Source organism: Hermetia illucens, chromosome 1, assembly GCF_905115235.1.
Source record: "Hermetia illucens chromosome 1, iHerIll2.2.curated.20191125, whole genome shotgun sequence".
Classification (NCBI taxonomy): domain Eukaryota; kingdom Metazoa; phylum Arthropoda; class Insecta; order Diptera; family Stratiomyidae; genus Hermetia; species Hermetia illucens.
In genome coordinates this window covers 45,658,199-45,684,846 of record NC_051849.1, presented here as the reverse complement: position 1 = coordinate 45,684,846, position 26,648 = coordinate 45,658,199, and the positions used below count along the sequence as shown (strand labels likewise).

Genomic DNA, 26,648 nt, shown 5'->3' with positions numbered 1-26,648 from the left:
GATAATTGATCTTCAATTTCGGGTTTTTCGGGTTTATCATGAAGTTAATGAATAAAGTTGTGCTTCATGTGATTGCATGTGAAGTTCTTATTATTTACACCAGCAGAATTTCTATTCAAAGGATATGTTGGAAAGGAAAGTTGAAGTTTTGAGGGAAAAGATACGTTCGTCGAAGATTTGTGTTAATAGTAGAGTACAAAAAAACGTCGAAAATAAACATATGCACAAACAATTTGATAAACGATTTTTTTTAGTGGAAAAAGATAAATGAAGGTATCTATAAATGTCATGTTAGAAGAAATTAGTTTTCGCTTTTTCAATTTTCGGTCTTTAGAATTTCGTATTACCATCTTTCGCCCTAACCGCGTCTGCAACTCGCGCAGTCATCGATTGGTATAAATTTTCAATAAAATCGTTCTCTCGTTTTCTAAAGTGTTTTCTAGATTTGCTTTGTTTGTTATCGATCTTCGTTCAGTTGCCGCTTCATAAACGCCCATAAGTTCTCCATGGGGTTTAAATCTGGAGCCCCTCTTTCCAAGATGTTACCTGTGAATAAGAACCGTATTGAGGATGAAACAGATGAAAAATTTGACACGGGAAAATATCGATAACTTTTTTGTACTTTTCTGTTTTAACAGCACCGCTTAAAAACGAAAAACTACCACTTCCTTTGGATATTATGTATCCCCACATCATTACTGAGGAAGAATGGCGTGCAGTTCGTACAACACACTGGGGGTAAAATCTCTTTCCTTTTCTTCTTCGCACTGGGGACGGACTGTCAGATCCCAACAAATTGAATTTCGACTCATCAGAGAACACAACTCGCCTTCATTCAAGCGTCGCTGCACCGTTCTCACACTGACTGACACGTTTTCCCCTTCCAGCAATTCAGTATGTAATTGAAAAGCAGTTACTCGCCTGGTCCGGGGAGTAATCGCTTGCTTCCTCCTGCTCTATTGTTTTCGTCCCAGACTGCCACCTATGGCATACTTTTCAAAAAATTGCTAATACTTGTCTCAGAACAATTCATTTTTCTCCCTATTTCGCTATTACTATCACCCCGTTCCCGCAAAACTAGAATACGATTTTTTCCTCAACACTTAACTTTTCCCTTGCTACATTTTTTTACAGATAAAATTAGGGATTTAACTTTCTCTCCTTCCAAATCTCCAGGCAAACTGAAACTGAACTAAATCTAAATATGAAAATCCTTTTATAACTTTAAATCCCAAAACAGACATCGTTAGGCCAGCCTGAATGTTGTCTAGACGTAATTAAAAAGGTGGAATCATAATATTGTTGAGTGCGAACACTTGTTGCCCTGGTTAATCTTTCTAGTTCCATTAATTTTAAAAACGCCCCCACGTTATGCATCCGCATTCACCATCAATCCGCGATAAAGTTTTCATCTTCGAAATTGTGATTATAATTCCAAAGTCTCCAATAAATAACTTTTCACAATTCCAGACTCAAATTATTCTAATCCAAGACGAAAACCAAACAAACGGAATCCACACCTGGAAAAGCTCGAATTCAGAAATGGCCTTAACACACCTTGCACTCGTAAGTGGCACAGTACACGAAGTGAGGTTATGTTTGACTATGTTAAATCACTTTTCACTTACAGAAGCAAGTTGCTTACCGTGTGGCTAGCGTAGCAGCATACCGCGGAAAAAGAAGATTAGTGCCCAGAGGAGTATCGTCGCGGTTGGCATTTATCGTTTATCATCACTCAGAACTACGCGGATTCTGTGATGAGCATTCTGTACAATTCGAACTGGATAGACTTAGCGCCGGTACGAATTGCATCAGACTTCCCCTGTACTCATTAGCATACGAAACTCGTTCATTGTGAAAACACTACACCTGGATAGGTAAGACATTTGCAAGCACTACACCTGGAAACCTGCACTGACAACATTGACATCTCTCTTGCTAGCCATTATTTCCGGTCACGATGGCAGCGAACGACCTTCCGTCGCCTAGTGAAATCGCCCTCATTACGCCTCGCTCTGAAACAGCTCCCAGTGTCCCAGGAATGCAACAGGATGAAAAGGTTCACATGAAAAAGCAATTGGGGCTCCTCGAAGGGGTTGCAATTATTCTGGGTATTATACTCGGCTCGGGTATTTTCATTTCCCCGAAAGGAGTCATACGAGAAGTGGATGCGGTCGGGACGTCCCTCGTTATCTGGATCCTCTGCGGATTATTATCCATGATTGGCGCGCTTTGCTACGCAGAGCTGGGTACATGCATACCTAAATCTGGTGGAGACTATGCCTACATCTTCGAAGCGTACGGACCGATGCCGGCATTCCTGTTCCTCTGGGATGCAATGATGATATTTGTGTAGGGACTTCATGCGACTACCTGCATTGAGCATGACTAAAATAGGTTTTTTTTTTGCAGGCCTTCTACAAATGCAATTATGGGGCTTACTGTGGCTAGTTACATATTGCAACCGTTCTTCCCTGATGAGTGTAAAATTCCAGAAAGTGCCCTCCAGTTATTGGCGGCTTTTCTCATCTGTAAGTATTAGACAGAGTGTTATCAGTGGCTTACGGTCGTGGCAGTAGATTCGAAGCTGCAAACTCACGCGTGTCACACTTCGTAATCTAGAGTGGATCTCAATTCACGTGACTCTAAGTTTCCGACTTGAACTGTTTATATTTTAGTCGATTATTGATAATACCATGATTAACTCATGGAGAGATAGTGGTTCACGGTTACGTTACGTCACTTTAAATTATTTTATCTGGAATATTGAAATCAGTTTTTAAATTTCATCAGTTTTTATGTCTGAGGGTACCAATTTGGAATGAACAGCTAATGTAAGTGGCATACATGAAGATAGTAGTCAGCAAATGTTGCACCTTTCGCTATCTCTGAAGCGAATTGGGCGTTTATGGGGGAAAAAAAATTAACTTTTAAAAAGACAGTAGCTTGATAAAAGACGGTCGCAAACCCCTTTTGAAAATATGAGTAACGAGACATTAAATTCGAAAATGAAAATGAATTATTATATCTAAGTTATATTTTCAAAATAACTATTGAAACCTTTATAATTGAGGGAAACAAAAAGTCAACCAGAAAATGACTCAGCTCTGTCAAGACTTCCCGAGAAGTTTGCACTCCTCTTCGACTATTCTGCGCCATGTGTTTCTGGGACGCTCCCTCGTCCGCTGTTGAAACCTTCAACGTTAATCCGAACCTTAGTTCCGATTATTCAATCTCTGATAAAGTTTACTTGCCCAGAAACATACGGCTCGCAAACTTGCGATCTCATTGTTTTGCCAACAGTTGGGTTGTCTACCGGAGGAAGGATCGCAGGATGGTAATCTTCACTGACTTGCCAAGCAACTCTATCTAAAATTGTATTGCTGCATGCAAGTGCAACGCTGAGTAGAGCATAGTAGCTATATGTGCGGATTCATTTCACTTTTGCTCTGATAAATTCATCCTCCGAATGCTCCATTATTTCCTTTCCTTGTTCTCCGCAAGCCCACAGAACTGCTTGGCGGTTTGCTTTTTGACCCAAATGCCACCGCCACCGATATAGCTCACTAGTTATCGCCAAAGCGATATTTTTTTCACGCCTGCGCCTACCAGCCAGTGGTACCAACTTCATCTACCTCCTGTATCCCTGGCACCTCCTTGTAATGACCAAAGTGGCCGGAGACGACCAAGAGAGGAGAGCTATTCAATAAATCTAAAAATATGATGAAATTGATCGTGAAGGCTCGACTTTAAAACCATCAAATTGCTCCGTCGGCACGTGCTTGCATGCCTCTATGCTAACTGTCATTGTACAAAAATTCATGTATTCTTTTCGATACGTGAGTCTGCACCAGATCCTGAAAAATATTAAACCAACAAGGGATTTTGTGTGCTCCCAACGAATAAACAACAGATGAGCTGAATCGGAATTGACGAAAAAAAACGATTCGACCACATCATTTTCCAGACCCCAGTGCCAGGATCGAAGGGAATAATCGACAACGGGTAGTATCCTCAATCGATGCCTCTTTGGCCTTCAAAGTGCCCACCCGGCCTTACCATCCCCCAGGCCATTCTTTTGCAGAATGCCCGTAGGGAGAGTTTTGGGGAATCAAGGAGGAGTGAAACAAATAAAACAAGGAGAAAAAGATAATGAAAATAAATTATAGAACTAAAAATGATATAAATTTATAATCGAAATAATAGAAAGAAGATAAAAAAAATTAAAATTAAGAAAACAGATCACGTGAACAAAGAAAAATAATTCATAAAAAAATATCAGAGAAAAGTATAAATAAAATTAAAAGAGATCCACCATGGCAAATTCGTCTGGAACGTCGGCGGGACTCACTAAGGTAGGACATTGTTAGGCTGATTCAAATCAGCACAGGCAATGCCAGCAGATGGGTGAGAACTAAAGTGCAAATGATTTACATTAACTTTGTCATCCCTAATGAAACATCCGTAGTTGAAATTCTGGGCGCACCAAAGCAGAAATTTTCTGTTGTATGCTGTCGGTTACGACGGTAAGGCGAAAGTCACTCCAGACGTGTTCAGAATGCAACGCATGCGGGGAACCAGCATAGTTTTTTTCAGTTTTCCGTGAACAATTTACCAGTATCATTGGTCGGTTGGTACATAGCATAAATCAGGCCATTAGTCGGCCGGAGGAATTTCCACACTTCCCCAGTGCGAGAATTACCTACCTTCTTCCTAAAAAGGACATGAAGCAGGACCACGCGGATGCAAGACCGATTACGTGCTTACCAACCCTCTACAAATTCATAACACCCATTTTTAGTGGAAGGGTCAATGCGCCCATCGAGGCCAATAACATTCTCTTCGAGGAACAGAACGGCTGCCGGGCTGGGTCAAAGTCGGTACTTGTAAGACAGGCAACAAGGGTTGGTCATTATCGACTCGGTACTTGTAAGGCAGGCAACTAGAAACCAAAGAAATCTTTTTAGTTTAGTGATGTACTTAGATAATATCAAGCTGAATGCTGGTACTGACGACCGAATGGAATTTGGATTTAACAAGTGTCGAATCCAAGCTATCTGCAAAATCATCACAGGCAGCATGCCGGACATAGCATTGGTGACCTCCACATCGAAGCTATAACCAAGATAGATTTCTACAAATACCGAGGGATTCTGCAAAGAACCCATGCTCGAATTGGGGATCTGAAGGATGCTCTGCTATCCGAATTCTTGTGACGGGTGAAGTTGGTACTGAAATCGCATCTGTCGGGGAAAAATAAAATAAGCGCGCTGAATGGCTTATGCATTCGTCATACCTCCGTAGACGAAAACCGATTTGGAAAACGTCCAGCGGCGGGCACGGATTACTACGTCCAAATTCCGAATGCACCATCCAAACTCTGCGTGGAGCGAATAAACCTGCCACGTGACATCGGAGGTAGGGGCGTGGTTGAAATGGCGCACACCATCACTGCCAAGTCGACTCGTTATGCGCTTATTTTACAGCACAGAGCAGGCGAGTTCCTTGCATGCAGTTGTTTATAAGGCGGATTACGGGGTAACTCTATTTAACGTAGAATCGATGTTTCAATCTTCCGAGTGGAGTGAAGTCAGATCAAGAGCGGATCGACAAAAGGAAGTCGAAGGCAATGTACGGTACGTGAATTGTCATTGGCAACCATTTGTCGAACAGATGGCTGTATACTAGGGAGCTTTTTGCTGAGACGGAGTGATTTATGTGTGCCATTCAGGGAAGCATGGTTGCCACCCAAACTTATTAAAAGCTCATAATGAAAGAGCGAGTGGAGAACGACCTTTCTAGCACTATATAATGCAGTTAGCAATATCTCGCAAATTAGTGAGTTAAGGGTTTGCCTTCACTCACCTGAGAATATTATAGGACCCTTCAGCTCGTTTAGAGATGATGATAACCTCCGGTTTTATTTTCCTCTAATCTTTCCTTTTCCGAGGTGCCATCTTTCTCCAGGTTTCCACATCTTCTTTGTGAGATCCATTTCCTCTCTCCAGAATTGTAGTTCATCGCAACTTCAGTCGTCTTTCTTATTTGCTTCTCTTTTCTGGGAGCTGAGTCCTTTTTACTTTGGAGTTTTTGTTAATTGTTCGGGACTCAATTTTTCGCCCGGTGCCCTCACTTCTCTTCAATCCTGGGCCTTGCCGTACGCCAATCTGATGCCTCTTATAATGGCCCTCATATTCTGATAAATTTTTCGGCATTCCTTATTTAATTCGCAGAGCTCTATGATCTTGCTGCCCAGTGCGAAAACAGGCACTTCGTGATTTTTTCAATGTATCTTACATCGCTCGAGTGGTTAGGTTTCTTACTTTGCGTATCCTCCCACTACATAGCCCTAGCTGTCGAGTGTCTGGGGATTGAGAACAACAAGGAAATTTTCCTCCATAAGAATCAATTCCCGCAAGCCCTTATTTCCTATAACAACGATGACTATTTCGACAGGGAAGCTATAGTAGTCTTCTACATCCGTCGTCTCTGCCATTCTCAATAGGTCCAAACAAAACTGCTCAAGCCGTTACTAATCCACGTGTCATCCCATATACAAACCCTGGTGCTTAGATTTCTTAAGTTAAGCATGAATAAATTGCGTTTTCAATTGCGATTTTGAAGTAGACGTTAATCCATAAGTGGGGATTTAAATCAAGGGAATTTTAAAAATAATGAACTGTACATGGGACACTTACCTTTCCCACTATTAAAGAAGACTATCTTTGAAGCCAACTACTCCAAACGTAGACAAGTATAACTTGATTAAAATGCTTTCCGGTTTCATGCGTTGAAATAATGAAATTAGTGCATCAAATCTCTCGTACACAATTCTCCTATAAAATGAAATTAATCACATCAAATCAGTGTAATTTCTAAGAAAGTGGATGCTTCGCAGCTCAGTGACTCCAATTGATTCCACTGGCTTCAAATCAATACATATCTAATTGCATTTTCTCTCTTATTTTTGTTTAAAAAAAATCCAGGCGGGTTGACTTACTTGAACTGCTTCGATGTGAAAACAACAACAAAAATGCAAAACGTGATTATGTTTACAAAGATAGCAGCGTTGGTACTAATTATCGTGGTTGGTATCGTCTGGATGGCACTCGGTATGTTAATCGCCAATTGATATCAATTAACACATTACATTGGATGCATGAATTATTTAATAAATTTCTCATTCTTGTAAAACAACAGGCAATGTGGAAAATTTCGAAGGTCCATTCCAGGACACACAAACTGATCCTGGCAAAATAGCAGTGGCATTCTACTCAGGAATATTCTCATACGCTGGCTGGAATTATTTGAATTTCATGACGGAAGAATTGCGGGATCCATACAAAAATCTTCCACGTGCTATTTACATTTCGTTGCCAATTGTGACTGCAATTTACGTACTAGCGAATATGTCGTATCTGGCCGTATTAACGCCGCAACAAATGATTGCGTCAGAGGCAATTGCAGTTGTAAGTATGGGTTAATTGTTGCATGATTTTATGTTTAACTAGCGTAAAGTTCATTTGAATTGATTGCCAGTACTGGACGGTTTTATCAGTTTTAATTCGAGTGAAATGCTTCCTCGACTTTGTCTTCAATCCAGATAATTTATTTCTCATAAATAATAAAACGTTATTTTGGTTTCACTTGGGTAGAAGGAAGAGTTACAAAGTATAGTTGCTTCGTACTGAAACATATGAATAGAGATATTTATTTTACTTCACTTTGTATTGAATTTACAATTATTGTATATCATTATTTGCACTAAATTTTTGTTGTCCATAATTTTATCAAGTTTTAGGATGCGAGGAAGATATTTTATGAAAACATTTATCATTTAACAATTATAATCAATAGAAATGTGTAGAAAGAATATCTGGATCCGGGGTGAAATTATGGGAAAAATGGGAAACCCAAAGTCAAAGTTGCCCGGCCCTTCTATTGCCTCTTTTTTCATTAAAGCCTATATTTTTAGCCACCGACGAGGTAGTAATTATCTCTTTCTCGTCAGGACTGAGTTATGGTATAATCCAGGTAGTAACATATACATTCTATCGTTTTGCTTTCTTTGCTATGCGATACAACACTCGCTAGAGAGTGGAGGAACAAAATAGATGTCAAGTGGTCAGGCCTTTTTAACCAAAACCGTAGATGCGCTTTGTCTGATGTTATGAGCGCGTTGTATCCTCCAAACAATTTTTTAGGAGTAGATTACCAAATTAAATAAATCATCATGGAGAAATTGTTATTCCGTGTTGTATAAACAATTGCACTTGTAAATAAGGAAAACATGGTGGTAATATTAGATTAAACTAACATCTCACTTGGGTTTCCTCCGAAACGATTAGATAGAAGGTAGCAATCCAAATAATATTACAATGTCGGACTGTCAATTTCCAGTCAGATATTTGTAGTCAGAGTCAGATATTTGTAAAAATCGCATGTTTATGTGAATACGCATTAGAAAGGTTATAAACAGGAAGATTTTTATGGGACAAGATATGTGGGGTCGGTGGAGTAAGGCTCTTTAATCAAGATCATTGATGTGTTCTGTTCATCCTCACGTAACAGAATTGGTTTCCGTTCAGGAGATGAAACTCGAAAGTATAAGTATAAGACAAGAAATTAACTATTCGGGCGGAATCAAAGTTGCAGTGTATAGAACGCATCCTTTATATATATTATGTATCGTGTTTCCATAGCAAGCTTAGTTAGTAGTGTACTTACAAGGGGGAAGGAATTCCAACGACTTAACGACGAAAAACAGACTAGGAATTAGGATTTGTTTTTATCTCTCTGTCGCTAAAATCGAACTGCCTTGGGGGTCTCCAGCAGCTCGCATCGCTTAAGCGAGTCTACTTCCGACCGAGCCAAGTATACACAGTGCTCGGTATGCAGACGCCAGCTTAAGGTCTCCTCTCACTTTGCTGATCGGTGCAAACTTCGACACCTTCCAGTGGCAAGGAAAATGCCTTCTTTCAGGCAATGTTTTATGCGCCGAACAGTAGGTCTAGCCGATGGTGGAACACCAGTTTATATACTTCCGGCGGGATACCATCAGTTGCCATCTTACTTTTCATAGTGAAAACTACTTTTTCCAGTTCGATGCCTTCCGTACTGTTGCCGATACGGGATGTCTGGAGAATAATTCCCAAACAATGCAGTCCATCTGGTCGGCATTAAGTGAAAAGGGTTTCCGCAGGGCCCTGATTTTCCGGGTGACAAGTTTATAATCGAGTCCCCACGGATCTCCATTCACGTCGTCGACTCTGTCCTCCCGGGCATTTAAACGTGGTGCCAATGACGGAGCTTATGATATGGAACGTTCCCGCCAAAATCTTTAAACACGTAGCAATACAAAAGTACTATCTCGAAGCGAGCCAGTGTAAAGAGCGAATGAATCTCCAATGCTGCTTCGCTCTGAGAGCTTCGAGTAATCGTTGTTTATTATGTACACATCTTTATACACTTCGTGCATATTGGTTAATTACATTTTTTATTGCTTTTCGTACTCAATTGCAGAATCGGTAATTATGGATTTTCGTGGATTCTAGTAAACACAAAATTAAATAAAAGTTGAATTGAGGATTGGGAAAATGCCTGCCTTAGTTTCTATACTAAGCAAGTTGGTTATCAGTTGGCTTCAAGTCGATCTCGACAATCTATAGGTATAGAGTTCTACTGGCTTCATTCCGGAGCCTCTATGTTAGGTAAGGCGTAGCAACTCCAGTTGGCTTTGAGTCGAGCGTAGTAGTTACGCTTTCGTTCGATGGTTCTAGGATATTAGTTAGATTTTTTTGTAATCACAAGATCGGCAGTTTCCGCCACCTATGAATAGATGGCATGTCGTGGCTTAATGCGCTCCAAGGCATGGAAGCTCTGCAGGTTGTTGTTATCAGGTTTATCACCGAATTTATGATTGTGTCAGAGCCAATGCAACCATCCTTCGAAGTGGTCTCCAGTGCGGCTGTGTTTGTTTCAAGAATTTCGACGAATCTCTCAATATTCACCTCCGCGATGTTCCACACACAGGGAAAGCACCGGACTGCCGTAAACGCCGACAAATAGTGTCAACTACTTCTAACGCAATGTGCATTTGCTCAGAAATCTTTCAATCCTCGCATGCGGCCACCAACGCGTCAGCAATTGCAACACAAAGATTACTTCCAGGATGCTTGCTTCCCAGCCTGGGCGCCGCCCGGTTCTCGTTGCCATTTCCAGAATCCGCTCTCTCTAGAGTCTTTTTGAGGCGGGTCCCATTCAAACGGCATTGGTATATCCCCTACCAGGACCCTCTCTTAGCCCCAAACGACATCATTCAAGGCATCGAGCCTACGTTGAAAGTTCGGCATCGTCTCATTCGGCATTAGATAAACACTAAAGAACCCGAAGTTGCTTGCCGTTCCGAACCTGGATGACAATGGTACCCAAAAATCAAGATATGATAAAGTTGGGTTCTTATTCCGGTGCTGTTCGCTGATTAATATTAGATTGGCTTTTATTTTCGGAGCGAACTACGCTAGAAAGTTATAAGCGGTTGGACACAGGTGTATGTAAATTTGTAGGATGCGGATCAAGTTAGCCGCGTCCTAGTCCTTTCCAGTTCCGCCCTGAAGACGGAACACCGCCCCGAGCCCGCAGTGTGTGCCTGTTAAAACTCGGGCAGGTTGTAGACGTGTGCCCGCACTCTTATCGTCTAAACACTTGGTGGGGGCTATCCGCATTCTTTCGTATCCTATATACTAACCAACCAATTCTGGATTTTCCGCTGTTAAGCAGTTTTCTCGCGTATTGCGCGGCGTTTCTCCGCCTTTTCCTTTGACAATCCACATTTGGTATCCCCCTTAACTTTCGGCAGGTGGTTTTCTAACGGTGTGGTGTTTCCTGTTACGCTTCTTTGCTCTCTTTCTTTGAGCCCTGTAAACTACTTCAATATCTCCTTCAGACACTTCTTCCACGATCAGTTTTTTTGCCTAGTTCTCTTTGCAGCGAACTATCTGCCGTTCGTTCGCTCTTACGACAGTTGTCGTCTTTAGAAGGAAATGCTGTCCAGCAGTTCTTCCTATCGGTTTTTCAGGCCTCATCAAATCAAATCTAATCTGGCTGATTAATTGCTTTTATATGATTTTTAGGTTGAATAAATGTTGATTTAAGCATCGAAAATAGTAAAGTTGGTGCTTCTTTTGCATGAAATAGTAAGAAATTGTGGCGATGATATGTCCGACATTTGTATTGTAAACAGTACAATGATGTTAAGGACCGGTCGAGATTCAAGCGGATTGTGGTCATGAGAATTGCCACTCGCTCAAATCCTCACCCACTTACTTTTCCTTTTCTCTCGACGGACATTGCTTATCAAATCGGAACTACCCACTACCTCGAAGTCTCCAATCGAGCAGGAGACAGGCTTATACGCTCTTCTCCTAATTTTGAATCCGTACAACCCTCCTCAATTTCCTCGTTAGAAATATTCTCAAGTACTGCTCCGTGATCTGGTTACGCTCCCGTAATCATAACTGTCTTGTCTTGAAAAGATACAAAGTATATTCATCCGTTCCCTCTTTAGAAAAAGCTTTTTCCGTGTGCACTACCTCACCCGCCTCCGCTCTCTTAACCTCACCTTCCTACAACAACGCAGAGTCTATCTGGAATTATGTGTATTTTTCAAACTTTCCAACGTTCCGATAGACCGCTCCTCTAACGACATCACTTGCCGACGGCACGGCAATAAATAAATGCACCTCGATTGATGTAGATATGAAGAGTTCTATAGCTTGTCAGACTAAAAACATTGATTTTGTTGGTATTTATCTTCAATTGAATTCTTTTTGTTTCTTTCGTAAAATCCAGAGCGATTTAGCTACTGATTACAAGCTGCTCATCCTTGGGGTAAATTCCGGATATTTTACTGAAAGCTCCTCACCTTTCGATACGATGGATTGGTTTCTTCATAGGAATTGAAGTACTGCATCAAACGAACCTTACTCAGAAGGAATTTCTGTGATCTTATTCCGTTATTAATGTCGAAATCATATTTCTCAGATATTGATACCATTCCTAACAGGCCGTAACGCCTAGAACATGTTTATCATAAACTTTTTAGCAAGCGGTGGCTTTCAGTAGCAGCTTTCGTTAAACGAAGCAACCTTACTGAGTTCCCTCAGTAAATTGAGATCTCAAAACAGTAATAATTACTGTCACACTTTCATACGTTATGGCACATGTCGATTGAAATGTACCGACTGATGTGATATGACGATATGCATAGCACAACAATTTAGTAGTCCGATCGGCTCTTCGTATGAACAGGCTCTTATAAACGGAACCAAAATATTACAGTCTGACTGTCATATATTAGGCGTAGATTTTCCAGCCAATATCTTTGAAAGCATTCTCAAAACCTTTGATAACGTTATTGAGAAGCATCCGCATTTTCCATAAGCCATTGGCATTTTTGTTCATATATGATTGCTAAAGCTCAGTCCTTATCCGGGAAGTCAATGCAACTAGCATTAGGGTCATATACATATTTAAAAATTCCTATACAGTAGAATCCCGATTATTGGCATGGTAAAGGCACTAACGGTTTCGTGGGAATCATCGGCAGTACAAAATAAAGAAAATTAACTCTGGGGACCGGCAAATTGATATTATGATAATTAGCCAGACTTGCGAATAATCGGGATATGAATTATCGGCGCCCAACTGCCTTAGAATCCATGATTTTCTTTACTTTTTGGTCACATTCTACAACAAAGGGAACAATGAATTATTATCTCACCAGAGAGTGTTTAGCATGTTAAATTTTTACTTCAACTGTAACTATCTACACGGGCGGTAACAACAAGAACAAATGTGAGCCCTTATTTTCTCATTTTTGAATGTTGTTCGCGATCTATTGAACTTCTAGTGTGCCATGGTTTGCATTTCTAACCTAAATAAAAGTCTTTTTGTTTTCTTTCTCTTAAAATATACATAGATATTAAAAAATACGCGTAGCAATTCATTCGAATTCTTTCTCTGCCTATTTAGTATATCGCATAATTTTGTAATAGAATTTAATAAGATTTGTAACATATAAAATTACCTTTAATAATATATTATACATGGAAAATATATATAATATGGAAATAGCTTAATCAAAGAAAATCATCAACTATTACATCCAAAGTAGAAAGTACGCCTATTGATTTAAATAAAATTCTATTTTTTAGACGTTCGGAACTAAAACTCTAAAAATGTGGTCCGTAATCATCCCCATAATGGTAGCAATCTCAGCGTTTGGTGGACTAAGTGTTCATATCATGACATCGTCACGTATGTGCTTTGTCGGTGCTCGAAATGGACATATGCCTTCGTTTCTATCTCACATTAATATGAATAAATTTACACCAGTACCGTCATTGGTGTTTCTAGTAAGAAAATATTTTGCATTCATCATAGGAATTTATAACGAAACTGCTATATTTAATTTTCAGTGCATCTTATCATTATTAATGCTTGTTGTAAGCGATGTCTATGTGCTCATTACATACAGTAGCATTGTTGAATCATTTTTCATAATGTTAACTGTGTCGGCTGTGTTGTATTTCAGGTATAAGCATCCAAATATGGAGCGACCCATCAAAGTAAGACAATTTTATTTGCTGGAATATAATATTTTTTTCGGGTGTTCAATATTTCATATTTTGTTTATTTTCAACTAAAAATAACGATTTTTATATTGAACGCAGGTGCCGTTGTGGATTCCAATTGTATTTGTTATCATTTGTGCGTTTCTCATTATAATTCCCTGCTACGTTGCGCCGTATGAAGTCGGCATGGGAGTGCTTATTACTGCTGCGGGTATTCCATTCTACTATTTTGGAGTTGTCTGGAAAGACAAACCGATTTGGGTACAAGAATCAATTAGTAAGTGAATTTCAAATTATAACTTCTTGCATATGTTCTCTACACCCATACCTATATACTAAAGGTATTGAAGTATAATCATTCGTCAAGTTACATCAAATGCAAAAAATTATGAATAAATCTCGGGATTAGACCTTGATACAAAAGAGAAATTAATCTTTCAGCTCGAAAAATCTCATTCGAATTTTTTTATCTTGAAGTTCACGATCGCTATAAATTCAAACGAGTATTATTTCTATTTGCAGAACGATTTACTGTCACATGTCAGAAAATATTCTTAGCGGCCAAAGAAGAGAAGGAAGACTAAGAAAAACTGCTCGAATGCATCTCTCATTTTTTATAAATTAATATTATTTAATATTGTTTTTACATCACAGTGTGACTTATTATGAACTTGGTTTTTTATTTCTGCTTGGCTCAGAAAAGGATCGTATACAAATTTTTTTATATGTCGACTTGAACGTATATTTAAAATATATTTATACAGTAAGTTACTTAAAAGTAGATTAACTATAGTATTGAAATTGTACTTAATGATTTGTGCACAACAGATATGAATAAGACTTTCTTATTTGAGACTATTTATTTTGTAGTATAATGAAATAATAAAACGTGAAATCGAAATACTCTGCTTTTGATTTGTTCTTCACCTAAACTCATTTCCAAAAATGAGGTTAACTTAAGGTCGGCCACACCAGTCCGGCAGCCCTATAAGTTACTTGAAATGATTAGACGGCTTTCTCTTTTACCGACATTTCAAGAACCACTTATTCCCTTCTTCAGTACTACACTTCTGCTCAGACATGTGTTTTTAGAAGTTAAGAACAACAATGTTCACTGTTACAACACTTCATTTTATTCTATTAAAAACAATGGAACTGCAATGTTTCAACAAAGGGTGAATTTCATAAAAAAATTTTCTAGAATCCTTTCACTATATCCAACGACACGTTATTTTTATTAATCTAATCGATTAATGATTTTTAATAATTTAATGACATCATATCAAAAAAATATAACATTTTTCGTCACCTACTCCGCTCTTCACTGCTGTAGCGAGGTCTGAACTGAGTTGAGAGCGCCGGTGACGTCATTTGTCCGCTGGTATTCGCAACATTCGAAATAAATTTCGAATGCCGCGAATCCTGCCGCGCCACATGTTCCGTGCTCAAATAACATCTAATCATTTCAACTAATTCAATCGCTATCACCGCAACAACACACTTACCATTGTCACCCACGCCTAAGCAGTCCATGCGGCCGCCTGGTATACTGAAATCACCATACACGTACCGGCAAACCGGACGGCACCAACAGTTCAACTTTGCCTGCGAAAGGCATTGAGACGCAAATTTGAGATATTTTTGTCTTTGAGCGTTTATTAGAAATATTTCTCTCTCAGTGCCAAGACGACCTGTGCCGCAACCGTCAGCGGCCAGCCGAATTGTTTTTCCGATTTCAGGAATCGATACATTTCCTTACAAACGGTGACTTAATAGACCTCCGGGTCGAACAATTTTTGACAAATATCTATTAACACAAAAAAGTTGACTCTGGAAGAATGAACTCGGTGGCTACATGGCCCTTCCTCATATTGCCACTACACATACCAATTTGCATTGCTTGTCCATTCACCTGATATCTGGAAACACTTTCGCATATCTAATCTTCCTTTTTTTCTTCAGCCTTTGTCCCGTTCATAAGCGGGGTCGGCTCGTCATGATCGGTTTCGCCATTTGGCTCTATCGAATGCCTGATCTGGGTGCAATCTCGAGGCTTTTAAATCTCCATCCAGCGTATCAAGCCACCGTTGCTTCAGCCAGTCCTTCGGTCGTTTACCATCGACTTCGACGTTCAAACCAATCTTGGCAAGGGAATTCTCGTTAACACGAATTGCGTGACCATACCATCGAAGACGCCTCTCTCGCAATTTTGCACGATCGGTGAAACCCCCTAACGATCACGGATGTCCTCATTTCGGATCTGATCAAAACGTGTCACGCCACTCGTCCAACGCAACATCTTCGTCTCCATTACCCCGAGACGCCGTTCATTGTCTTTTATAGTTGGCCAACACTTAGAACCATAGAGGGCGACAGGACGAACGACATTGCGGTAAATTTTAGATTTGAGACGTTCGTTGATACGTCGATCTCGAAGAACACCAGTTGTGGAACGCCACTTCATTCAGGTTGCGTGAATGCGTGAAGCAATTTCATAACACAATTCTCCATTGGCTGATAACGTTGATCCGAGGTATTTTAATCGCTCAGCTCTGGGCAGATCATTGCCACTGACAGTGATTGTGTCTGTTTCATGGGGATCGGTCGTCAAAATTCAGTTTTGTTTAGATTCAATTTGAGACCGTGTTACGTGAGGCGATTACTCCATTTTTGGAAAAGTTGCTCGAGATCATTTTTGCCATTGGACGCTACGAAAACATCATCTGCATAAAGCAGTGTATAAGGTGCTGGACGTTGGATCTCCCATGTGGGGATGTCCATAACAAGAACAAAGAGGAGTGGTAAGAGGGCGCTTTTTTAATGAACATCAACAGAGATACGAAGCGATTTGGTAACACCCGCCACACTTGAGCATGATTAGCAAGTGCGAAGAATTTAACCTAAAACAGATACAAAAAAGATATTGGGGATAAGTAGTTTCTTTATATACGGGACTGTAGAATTTTGCTCGTACGTAAATTATTCTCTTTAATTATGACGTTAGCATCTTATTCCTATAACTTAAGATGCAGTAATTTTTTTTTTGAAATTTTTAGAATGGGTCTTTTCTGCAAGTGAGTCCTGCCTCATTTTAAGTTTGCACCATTTGACCCCTTACTCCCCCAGTTTGCAATTTACGTCGAAACTAAAATCTATTGATGAAGCCTTTTTGTTTGATTTCATCCCCCCTTGTATAGAGGGCCCGCCTTTAAATTGCACACAAATTTATATCACTGACCGTGTGCGTGAGATTGCATAGTTCCCATATGTCTGCCAAATGTCGTTTCAATCGGTAGAGCCATTTTGGAAAAAAGTGCGTGTGACCGACAGACAGTAAACCAATTTTCATAACGTCTTTTTTTACATAAAACCTTCAAAAGGGAATGCAGCAGTATGATGATGATGATATAGAGCTACAGGTCGTATTGAGTCTTGCCCTCCGGATATATCTCCTCTAACGGCCTCGTCCCTTCGATCACACCATCTCTTTATTTGAGACCTGATTGCATTGGATAGCTTTTTGTGTTATTGTTTTCTATCTTAATTTTTACCCATCAGGCATATACAGCTGGGGTATTCCGAGGTCATATTATCAATATTTCATTGAAAAATTGATCTAGTGAACTTTTTCAGTCGTCCTTCGAATATTTAAAACATCCACATGATAATGCAGACGACCAGCCTTTCTGTGTTATTCCGTCAGGGGTCAGGTATCGTGTGAAGTTTATAGTTTTATTTGAAGTTTTTGTTTGCCCGAGTTTGGAATTAAGAGATTATTTTTTTAATTTAGGGGCATACACAGTGCATTTATTTATAGCATATTATTTGATGATCCGGGGCTCTCTTCTTCAGTGCATTTACAATCTAGTTTCATCTTTTTTATTCACGGAACTCCATGGTGTTGTCTACGAAACTCCCGGCACTTGCCTTCTCCGGCTCATGTTCGTCTTTGAGCTACATAACATTTGGTTAGCTTCGACAAATTCGACTCCCGATTCTCTGCTTCAGCGCTGGTAAAGATCATATATGTCCATAGCCGTTAGCTCCTACTTAGGTCGAGCTATATCTCACATTTGACAACTGCCCAAAAGGAATAATATCCGGGGAAGGGTTCGATGCATGCTTGCATACTGCTATAGTAGACACTGAGAGGACGTGAGCGCTACTTGTGTGCTGACCCCCAACATAGCGAAAGTTACGTTTTGTCTCATAATTCCTCCCAGTAGTTGCGATAAAACCAAACACTCAACGAAACCCAGAACAACATGACCAAAACAGGAAATACTGGTGATGAAACACAAACTTACTGCCCCGTATAAATACAGACACCGGCATTGGGGTGACAGTATCCCATTGCTTTCCATAATTGAACGATAAGTAAGTCTGCAAGATATAATTTTTGTTAAAGGAGGGGGGGGGGGGGGGCGGTCCATTTGATGACGGACCGGACTAATTATAGACATTTTCTTACATTTTCCTGGCCATGGACCCCTCTTTTGGGACTAAGGATCCAACTTTTTAGAAGAACGTCTGGCAAATTCATTTAGGGCCATTCAGTTTCGTCTTGAATATGATTAAAAGATGGAAACCACTTTCGGTTATGCTTAGGCAAATGTCTATGTGCGCTCCAGACAACAGACAGACGGTGGTTAGACAGGCGTTAGCAAATCTGTCGTGCAGTTCCTAGTAACCACGCTCCTGAGCTTTTTGCAAAATCCGGGAACGTTCGCGTTGAATATAAGGTGAAAGCTTGCAGACTTTGACACTTCTGGGGTTCTTAGGATTGCAGAGAGAAAATTTGGACCAATTATTGAAATTTCTATTCCGTGCCCTCGAGAAAACTCTGAACCCGAGGAGAATTCGCTCTTCCCACCCCCTCTCGTCGGGCCTGTGGGCGCGGTTTAAGGTAGAGGGAATCCTGGTTGTCAGACATCAGCAGGGAACTGATTTGAAAAAATAGTGTATAAATCAGTATTCTGTTTCGAACCTACAGTTGGAACTGTATAGCAAAATTATGGAGTGTTTTGAATTGGATACTGTTCCCTTCCTGAGGGGTGATTAATTTTAAGAAGCTGCGAATATTTTGGTCGGGCTAATGTCCCTCGCCGTTGTAATAACAATCTTGTATGCAATTAATTTGTTGATGATATGATCACAACGACACAACAGCCGGTGTCCGGTCTAGGCTTTTCTTAATAAGGAACCCCCAATTAAACATTCCTAGCAGCTGTATGGGGTCCTAGAATACCCCATCCATTGCTCCATATGAGGTAGGGACTTCCACGTTTTCTTTTTCTACCATAGCCCCCCTATAAACTTTCCAGGCCGAATAATCCTCACCCATACTGGATTTTATTCACTCCAAAACGGTCGTGAAATCGTTCATAAATTTCTTTGTTATATGAATTACGGAATCGGCCATTTCCTGTAGGATCCAAAAATTACTTCCTTCCACAAACGAGATAATAGAAAAGCAGCAACGAACCCTTCTACGTCCACATAAAAAGTACCAAAGTTCAATTTGATGAAAGAACCCATTCCTGCATTAAATTAAACGTTAATTCATAGCATAGTTATTTTCAACGAACTTCTCATCCTTTCCTTACCTTCCAAACTTCCAATTTAGAAAATTTTCAAACTTTGTTTTTATTCAATCGTTTTAATAATAACACTATGAATATCCTTAAGACTTATCTGACTTAAGTTTTGAGTTAACCATTTCTTTAAACTGTGACAAAATCTTGTTTTCTCTTTTCTGCCTTTCTTCCTTACTGAACATAGCTAATGCTCGCTTTTCATCTGCAGAATAAATTTGATTTTCCTTACGGATACGAACAGCTTCCATTCGGCGATGTCTGAAAAGCAAAATTAATATTTTTTCAATTTTTTGTTTAAAGTAAGTTTCAAATAGATAGTGAACAAATACATACCTGCTACCACTCATTACATAGCCCACGCTCTCGAACTTCTCAATTTCGTCAGAAGTTAGACCGATTTCACCACGTCGTGGTATACGTTTACCCTCAGCAATGTATGCGGCCATTGCGGCACCTTCACCTGGTAGCAAGGCATGACCGAAATCTTTGTGAGTTAAACCAGACGTTTGCCTAAGAACAGGTCCTATTTCCTCTGAAGTTGCAGTGCTATTCTTCAAACTTATACTACTTTCGCCGAAATCATGATCCTTCTTCTTTGAATCGACCTTCTTTTCAACCCAGACATCTTCTGTATCCTCAGATTCTGATGAAGAAGAATCACTTTCAGAACTAGATCTGGCTTTCTTTGACTTTTTCTTCTTCCTCTTTTTGGATTTTTTTGATTTCTTCTTTGACTTTGATGACTTTTTCTTTTCTTTTTTCTTCTTTTTGGGAATCGAATTTACTTCGATGTTTACTTTGGCTTCATCTTCGTCAGACGCTTCTGGATGCGGAGGAGACTTTCCCCAAACAGAATGGATACCTTCAGCTCCGATTATTTCTCGCTGCGAACGCCGAGACTCTAAAAAGTCTTCAAATTGAGATCTTTTCGACTTATGAAAACTCGTATCCTTTCGCCGGTGTTTGTCCTTTTCAAAGAATTTGTCGTGTGGCCAACGTTCTTTAGTTTCGTCTATCGATTTGTGTCCATCTTTCTGAAAGTAAATTAAATTTAGAAAAAGAATATTGGCAGCTAATCTAAATTTTTAAATCGTTAGTGATTATCATGATTGAGATCTGGTTATATCTAAAAGCTTGCTTCCGTTCAAAACAGTCAGTGAAAAAGGAGAATCAAATAGATTTTCATTGTATCAACATGGAAGTGAATTAGTTGTTGTCTTAGGCCAACAACTCTAATGGTTTTGTTGGTTTTAATCTTCAGTCAGTTCAAATCCAGAGCCATTTGGCCAAAGTTCCTGTTTCGTTGAGAGAACAAGCAGATATCATCAGCTTAATCGAGGTGTTTTGAGGAAAGATGGTTCATTGAGCCCTTCCACGTCCTCAAACCAAGGTAACACGTCGAACGTCACAGATAACGAGAAGGTAAACCGACGATATCCTGGGCACTATCCGGCCTAGCAAGATAATGAAGAATATCTTATACATGCGTGTGTATGAGGTAGGGGAGAGGGACAGCCACTGAGCACTCAAAACCTTGTGGTCATTTGACTTTCAAAATAGGCTGATACCAGGGACCGTTCTTTCCATGCTTGGTTGAAGCCGCAATTACTCATTATCTTCATTTAGCGGGATCTCCAATTTTCCACCATGTCCATAAGGTCGTAAATTAAATTTTCGTTTTGAGTGTCAGCATCGAAGTGTAGACGACTTCACCCTGCTCAGTTGTTAGTAAAACCTCCGTGCCTGGCGCACTTTCTGCCTATACTCCTCTGGTTCGCAAATTTGTTGGTTTTCTCAAGTTTCAATCATGGTTGTGGCAGAATCAATAATAATTTTGTCCAAATGATTGTGAAGGTGAATTGTTGATGCTTAATCTCCAGAGCCTCTAATAGCTGTCATTATTGTGACACCTCCTGTGGGCGATATGAAGGCTTTCATTCTGGATCGGTTCAGTGTTTACTCTCACTTGATTTTTAAAAAGAATTTGAAATAGTGGTGTTGGGCACTGGAAAATGAGACAGTGTTCGAGTCTGTATTGGTTTCCCTATATTTTCATCAAAGCTGAGAGGTATCGACGGCCGATTCGCATGTGATCAATTGAAAGAGAATTTGTGAATTTGTTCTGCGCAAACCATATATTTCCAATTACCATTTTGGGACAATGCTAGTTGAATGATCCACAGTCTGTTATTAGCAATTTTATACAAGATATCGGAAATTTGCCTGAATAGTAAATCTACTTCGAGCAATTATTTTATTGGATAGTAGCTACATTATATGCTATGGCCGTTCTTCTTTCCTACGCTATCTTTCTGTTGCTTCGAAAAAGTGTAGATTTTTAGGCTTGAGGGATCTTATATATCAGAACCAAGAATGCTTTCCGATCAGAAGTTCAGTCTAAAAGTTAAACAATTAGCTTCCCCTTCTTTATAAGCAATTTTTATTTTTCATATCAGTACTAATTTCAGGAGTTACTTACTCCCTTAATTAGTGCTTTGGCTGAGCACTGGCTTAATTTTTATAAAAATTTAGAGGCATTAGAAATGAAAAGAGTTGTTGCATGATAAAGACCACACATTAGGTATTATTTTCCTCTGTGTGAATTTCTCCTTTTAGAATAAGAAACACGCGAATCCGCCGACGTGATGAAACTTCGGAGACAATTGGCCGTACTTACGACCAATGTAGCATACTGACGACGGCGGTAGATGCCTTGCGTGCAAGAGAGCGGTCTCGAACTCGTTCAACGGTCGCCTCGAGAAAGGGGGTGGCTGCGCATCGATCTCCAACGTGTGCTGGTACCACCGAAGGTCAAGCCACGAAATGTATTAACCCTTGCACTTTTAACGCGACTCGAAAAAAACTATGTTCGCTTGGGGACGCGGCGACCTCTACCCGAAGCGCAGCAGCACGTCGCCTTACAGTATACGACCCCCTTAGTAGATGCACTTATCTGGTAGACACAGGCTCGGATGTTTTGGTCCTCCTCGTCTCCAGAACCAACAAACTATTTCCCCACCAGCTAAAATTAGCGGCAGCAAACTGCATGCCCATCGCAACTTACGGCTACAGGCTGCAGGCATTGCACCATTTCGTACCGCTTCATTTTGGCTGACGCCAGTGTCCCCATATTAGGCGCACACTTCCTGTGCCACTATGGGATGCTGGTAGATATGCAGCATAAGTCCCTGATTTCAACCTGCTCGAACAACAAAACTTGTTCTGTCATTTTTGAGGACGTTGTCGATCCACGCATTCGCGCACGCCTCAAAAAATATCGCAAAATTACTACCGAATGTAGTCTCTCTCAACCAGTCAAGCATGATATCCAGCACCACACTATTGGCTCGGAAATCTTCTCAAAGGTGTGTCCCCTACCACTTCAGAAGCTCGCTGTTACGCGGAAAGAATTTGAACAACTACTTAAGCAGGGTATATCCAGACCTTCCAACAGCAGTTGCTCATCTCCACTCCATTTGGTCCCCAAGCCCAATGACGGTTGGCGACCTTGTGAATATTATAGACGCCTGAATGCTCAGGCAATTCCTGACCGGTACTCTATTCCACTTTTTTTTCATAAAAAAAATGTAATAATAAGTCAGCCATTATTTAATATTACTTAACGCTTTCTGTCTGGTCCTTAGACCAAGGATTCGCGAGTGGTTGTGTGATCTTCAAAAACTGCGCAAGTGTTTGAAGCCACCAAGCAACAGTTGGTAGACATTACTCTTTTGGCATTTCCTCAACAAGATGCACCTTTAGCTCGATGCCTCAGGCAAAGCAGTAGGCGTTACACTTTCCCAATGGGTGAAACAAAGCTGGCAACCTTTGGATTTCTTCTCAAAGCAGTTGAATCCCGCTCAACGGAATTACAGCGCATATGATTGTGAATTATTAGCCGTGTATCAAGCGCCTCCGACATTCTCTTGTTCATGGACAATAAGCCTCCGACAAAGCGTCCTCTCGCCAACTTCGGTACTTAGCTTACATCAGGCAATTCATGTCGGACATTCAATGAGTGTCCGAGAAAGACAAGTCGCTGACGCTTTGTCCGGGATTTCCGAGGTCAACATCCCAGCCGCAGTTGATTTTTCGGCAATCGCTGCGGCCCAGAAGGATGACGCAATTCTTCAGAGCTTGCAATCGGACCCCAAATACAAGTTCAAGGAGTTCAAGGAGGATCTTCGGCTCACATTTTTCTATCTACTGCGAGATCTCTGGGGTCCTAGGCTATATATTCCGGTCCCTTTTCGTAAGGAAGTGTTTCGCTCGGTGATCTTGCGCATGCTGACATTCGGACAACGAAACGGTTAGGCTCCAGCAAGTGTTTCTGCCCGCCCATGAACAAAGACGTGAATTCTTGGGCCAGAAAATGCATTGCATGCCAAAAATATAAAGTCACTAGGCATACTAGGAAGGAAGTAGGTGTATTCCCCTAGATCGATAAGGTACTTCCACCCTTTGCGAGACTCGCACGGAACACGGACAAGTATTGCCTTACGATCATTGATCCGTCTACGGGTGGTCTGAAGGATATAAAAGCACACTCATATGCTGAGGCCCTCTGTCGAGAGTGGATTCTGCGTTTTTTTGTTCCCGCTATCATCACCACAACCCAGTGAATGTAATTTCAATCTACTTTCGGGGGATTCAAACGTCAGCGGTCAATTGCATACCATCTGCAGTAAAATGGGATGCTGTAACGTTAGAATCGTGCGCTGTAGGCATCCATTAGCGTGCGCGATGACCCGTCCAGGTCGCAGGTTTTGCCTTTCGTTCTGTTTGGCCTCCATACAGTCATCCGCGAAGAGTTGCTGCCAGCCCTGCTCAACTGGTATACGGGAAAACCTTCAACTGCCTGGCGAACTGGTCCTCCACAAAAGAAGTGGTTTTGGAGAGACCGGGTTGTTGTGCATCCTCCGAGAGGCCGTGTCCAAATCAAAGCCACCACCGCACCAACGCAGTCACACCGCTGACGAACATGAAGTTTGTTCCCCCGTTCTGGTGAGGACCGATGCCCACCGAAAGCCACTGCAACCACCATACCAGGGTAAGGTACTCAAGCGTAGGAAGCACCCGTTCAGTCGGGACGTCGGTGGTAAACCCAAGAGGATATCCCTGGACAGGCTGAAGCCTTTCTTCCATGAAGAAAACGGCACTGAGAGCGCCGCGTTCGTTTTGACGTCCGCCAGTCGATCGCAGGCGAATAGTCTCACCACGACCCCTCTCGCAGAAACCCCTAAGTTTTAACTGGGGGCGGAGTGCTGGCGCCCTGGAAGAGTACGGAGCTAAACTATAAGTAAAAATAATAAAAAGTTAATTAAGTTTTATCAACATGACCTCGAACGCATCAAGGAACACTTCGAAAGGTTGATAGATAGAGAGCAGGCTGGTTGCCGTTTCGGTTCTTCATGCATTCAGCACATCAACACTCTCCGGATCATTTTGGGACAGCGCGCGGAGTTTACCTGCTACACCTGAATCGATTTGGAGTGTATTTGGCCGGAGGATATGGAGGATTTCAATAGACGATGACCTCACATTTCTCGATTATAATGATGATATCTGTGCTATTTCATCGGGTCATGGGCAAGGCGGAAGTGGCAGTGGGTAGGTCACACATTGAGGAGTGACGATAATTGCATTGCTGGCTACATGTAGTGGAATCCACTCTCTCAAGATGGCCGACGAGTGTGAGTAGAGGAGTGCGGGCGTCTCAGGAAATTATGGGAGCTGAAGTGCATTTCAGGAATTCTCGAACAAAGGCCAGAAGGTGTAGTTGAGGCGCTATACCCCACCAAAGAGTAAATGCAACCATATCTGGTTATAATAACAATGATTCCATTTCTCCTTGACTATCATGGTCTCCATTTTGGAACCGAGGTAGTATTTAAGTGCTGCAAAACCTTTGCCCACCTCCTATGATGGGTTTGTTGGATTACATTGGTGATTTTACTATGCTCGTATGTCGCAAGTGTTCAGCTGGATTATTATTGGGACACAATTGGACTTCTGGGTAGGCGTGGAGGTCAATCATTCTGGGAAAAGGAGAGGATGGCAGCAGATAAGGTCGCTGTTTTTTACCTGAATGTAGGGACTCATTAAGAGTATAAGACCAAGTTCCGTGCAAATCGTGTATTCATCCTGTAAGTGTTCGTCGATCAAACAAGATATCCTGTTGGATAAAAGCATCGCGATTTAGTTCCTTACCAAGCAGAGAAGAACTCCTAAACCCATTTCGGCCATCTTGGCATGTCTAAGGTCTACGTACTAGTACCAAAATGCTCACATCGAACTAGCGGCGAGTAGCTTGTTACAGAGAAGATGTTCTGGACCGGACTGTCACTGAAGGTGAACCTTGGGTCCGTCATTATGAACGTGTCTAAACTACTCGAAAAATGAAAGAATGCTGTGAAGGAGAAAAGGCGGGCAAAGTGGATGAAAAGTGTGCTGATTTTGCACGATAACTCACCTGTGCACAAGTGAAATTATCGACCACACTTCGTACACATTGAATGAACATTTTTCAAGAAAAAATTACTGTAATGGATGTTAAGAGCTTTTAATAGCACAAGGCAGGGTTAGTATGAAACCGGCTAGAGACGAATAGGCACGCACCTCAGACAGCCACAGACTTCCGAAACAAGAATGCATAAATCAACGCTGCACGGGAAGGGTCGTCCGGAGTTGAAATGTATGACTCTTTGGAAGTATACGGCATCAACCCGGTCTCTTCCTTCCTATTGCCAATTCTTCTTCCTTTTCTAAGTGAAGCTGTACTTCAATTTGTTATCACAATTTAAATGTTGTGAGATTGATAAGCCTTCACCAGCGGGACAACACAAAGATTAACACAAAACATCCATAATGAACAGGATTCGAACCCGGGGCAGCCTACCTATTTCGTTTGGAAACAGAAGGGTTAATCCAATCAATTTGAGATTGATTTGCCTTCAAAATTTGCCTCATGAGCATTCCTCGAATAATTTTCTATTTAAACGCTTCATAACTATTACTTGCGGCGAAGAATGAAGATATTCCTTACCTTCCTTTCGTCCTGATGATATTCTCTCCTGCGTTCGCGGGGTTCCCTGGATCGAGACCTTGATCTAGATCTTGGCGATGCTGAACGTCTTCTGCGATCGTGTCCGCGGGAATGGCTGGATGATGAATGGTTTTTCATTCGACTTCCCACGGGACTTCTAGATCGGCTCCTAGCCCGTGTGTATTTGGCGTCGCTCATCTTTTCATTTGTGCAAACCCGGAAAAGGTAAATAAACTTGCGCTGACATTGTCAATATGACAGCTCTTAGTTGCAGTGACATATGTACATGTCCACCAATAGTATCACTTAAATTACGAACAGAGCCCACTCGAACGCCTTGACATTGCTGGAGACTATTGTGAACTAGAGACT

The 26,648-nt window shown here is 41.0% G+C and overlaps 2 protein-coding genes across 2 annotated transcripts; one reads left to right on the top strand and one right to left on the bottom strand.

Moving 5' to 3' along the window:
* The first annotated feature begins 1,640 nt into the window (after window positions 1-1,640).
* On the top strand, window positions 1,641-14,492 carry LOC119646562 (large neutral amino acids transporter small subunit 1-like). Its single transcript, XM_038047041.1, has 9 exons — window positions 1,641-1,877; window positions 1,943-2,352; window positions 2,413-2,531; window positions 6,987-7,112; window positions 7,201-7,469; window positions 13,215-13,415; window positions 13,479-13,628; window positions 13,734-13,911; window positions 14,157-14,492. Exons 2-9 carry the CDS (start codon window positions 1,961-1,963, stop codon window positions 14,216-14,218), a joined length of 1,497 nt encoding a protein of 498 aa, XP_037902969.1. The 5' UTR covers window positions 1,641-1,877; window positions 1,943-1,960; the 3' UTR covers window positions 14,219-14,492.
* A 4,763-nt stretch (window positions 14,493-19,255) lies between these two features.
* Window positions 19,256-26,641, bottom strand: LOC119657769 (NKAP family protein CG6066). Its single transcript, XM_038064840.1, has 3 exons — window positions 26,277-26,641; window positions 19,565-20,265; window positions 19,256-19,489 (listed from the first exon to the last, which is right to left on the bottom strand). The coding sequence occupies exons 1-3, from the start codon at window positions 26,472-26,474 to the stop codon at window positions 19,318-19,320; spliced, it is 1,071 nt and encodes a 356-aa protein (XP_037920768.1). The 5' UTR covers window positions 26,475-26,641; the 3' UTR covers window positions 19,256-19,317.
* Window positions 26,642-26,648: the final 7 nt, after the last annotated feature.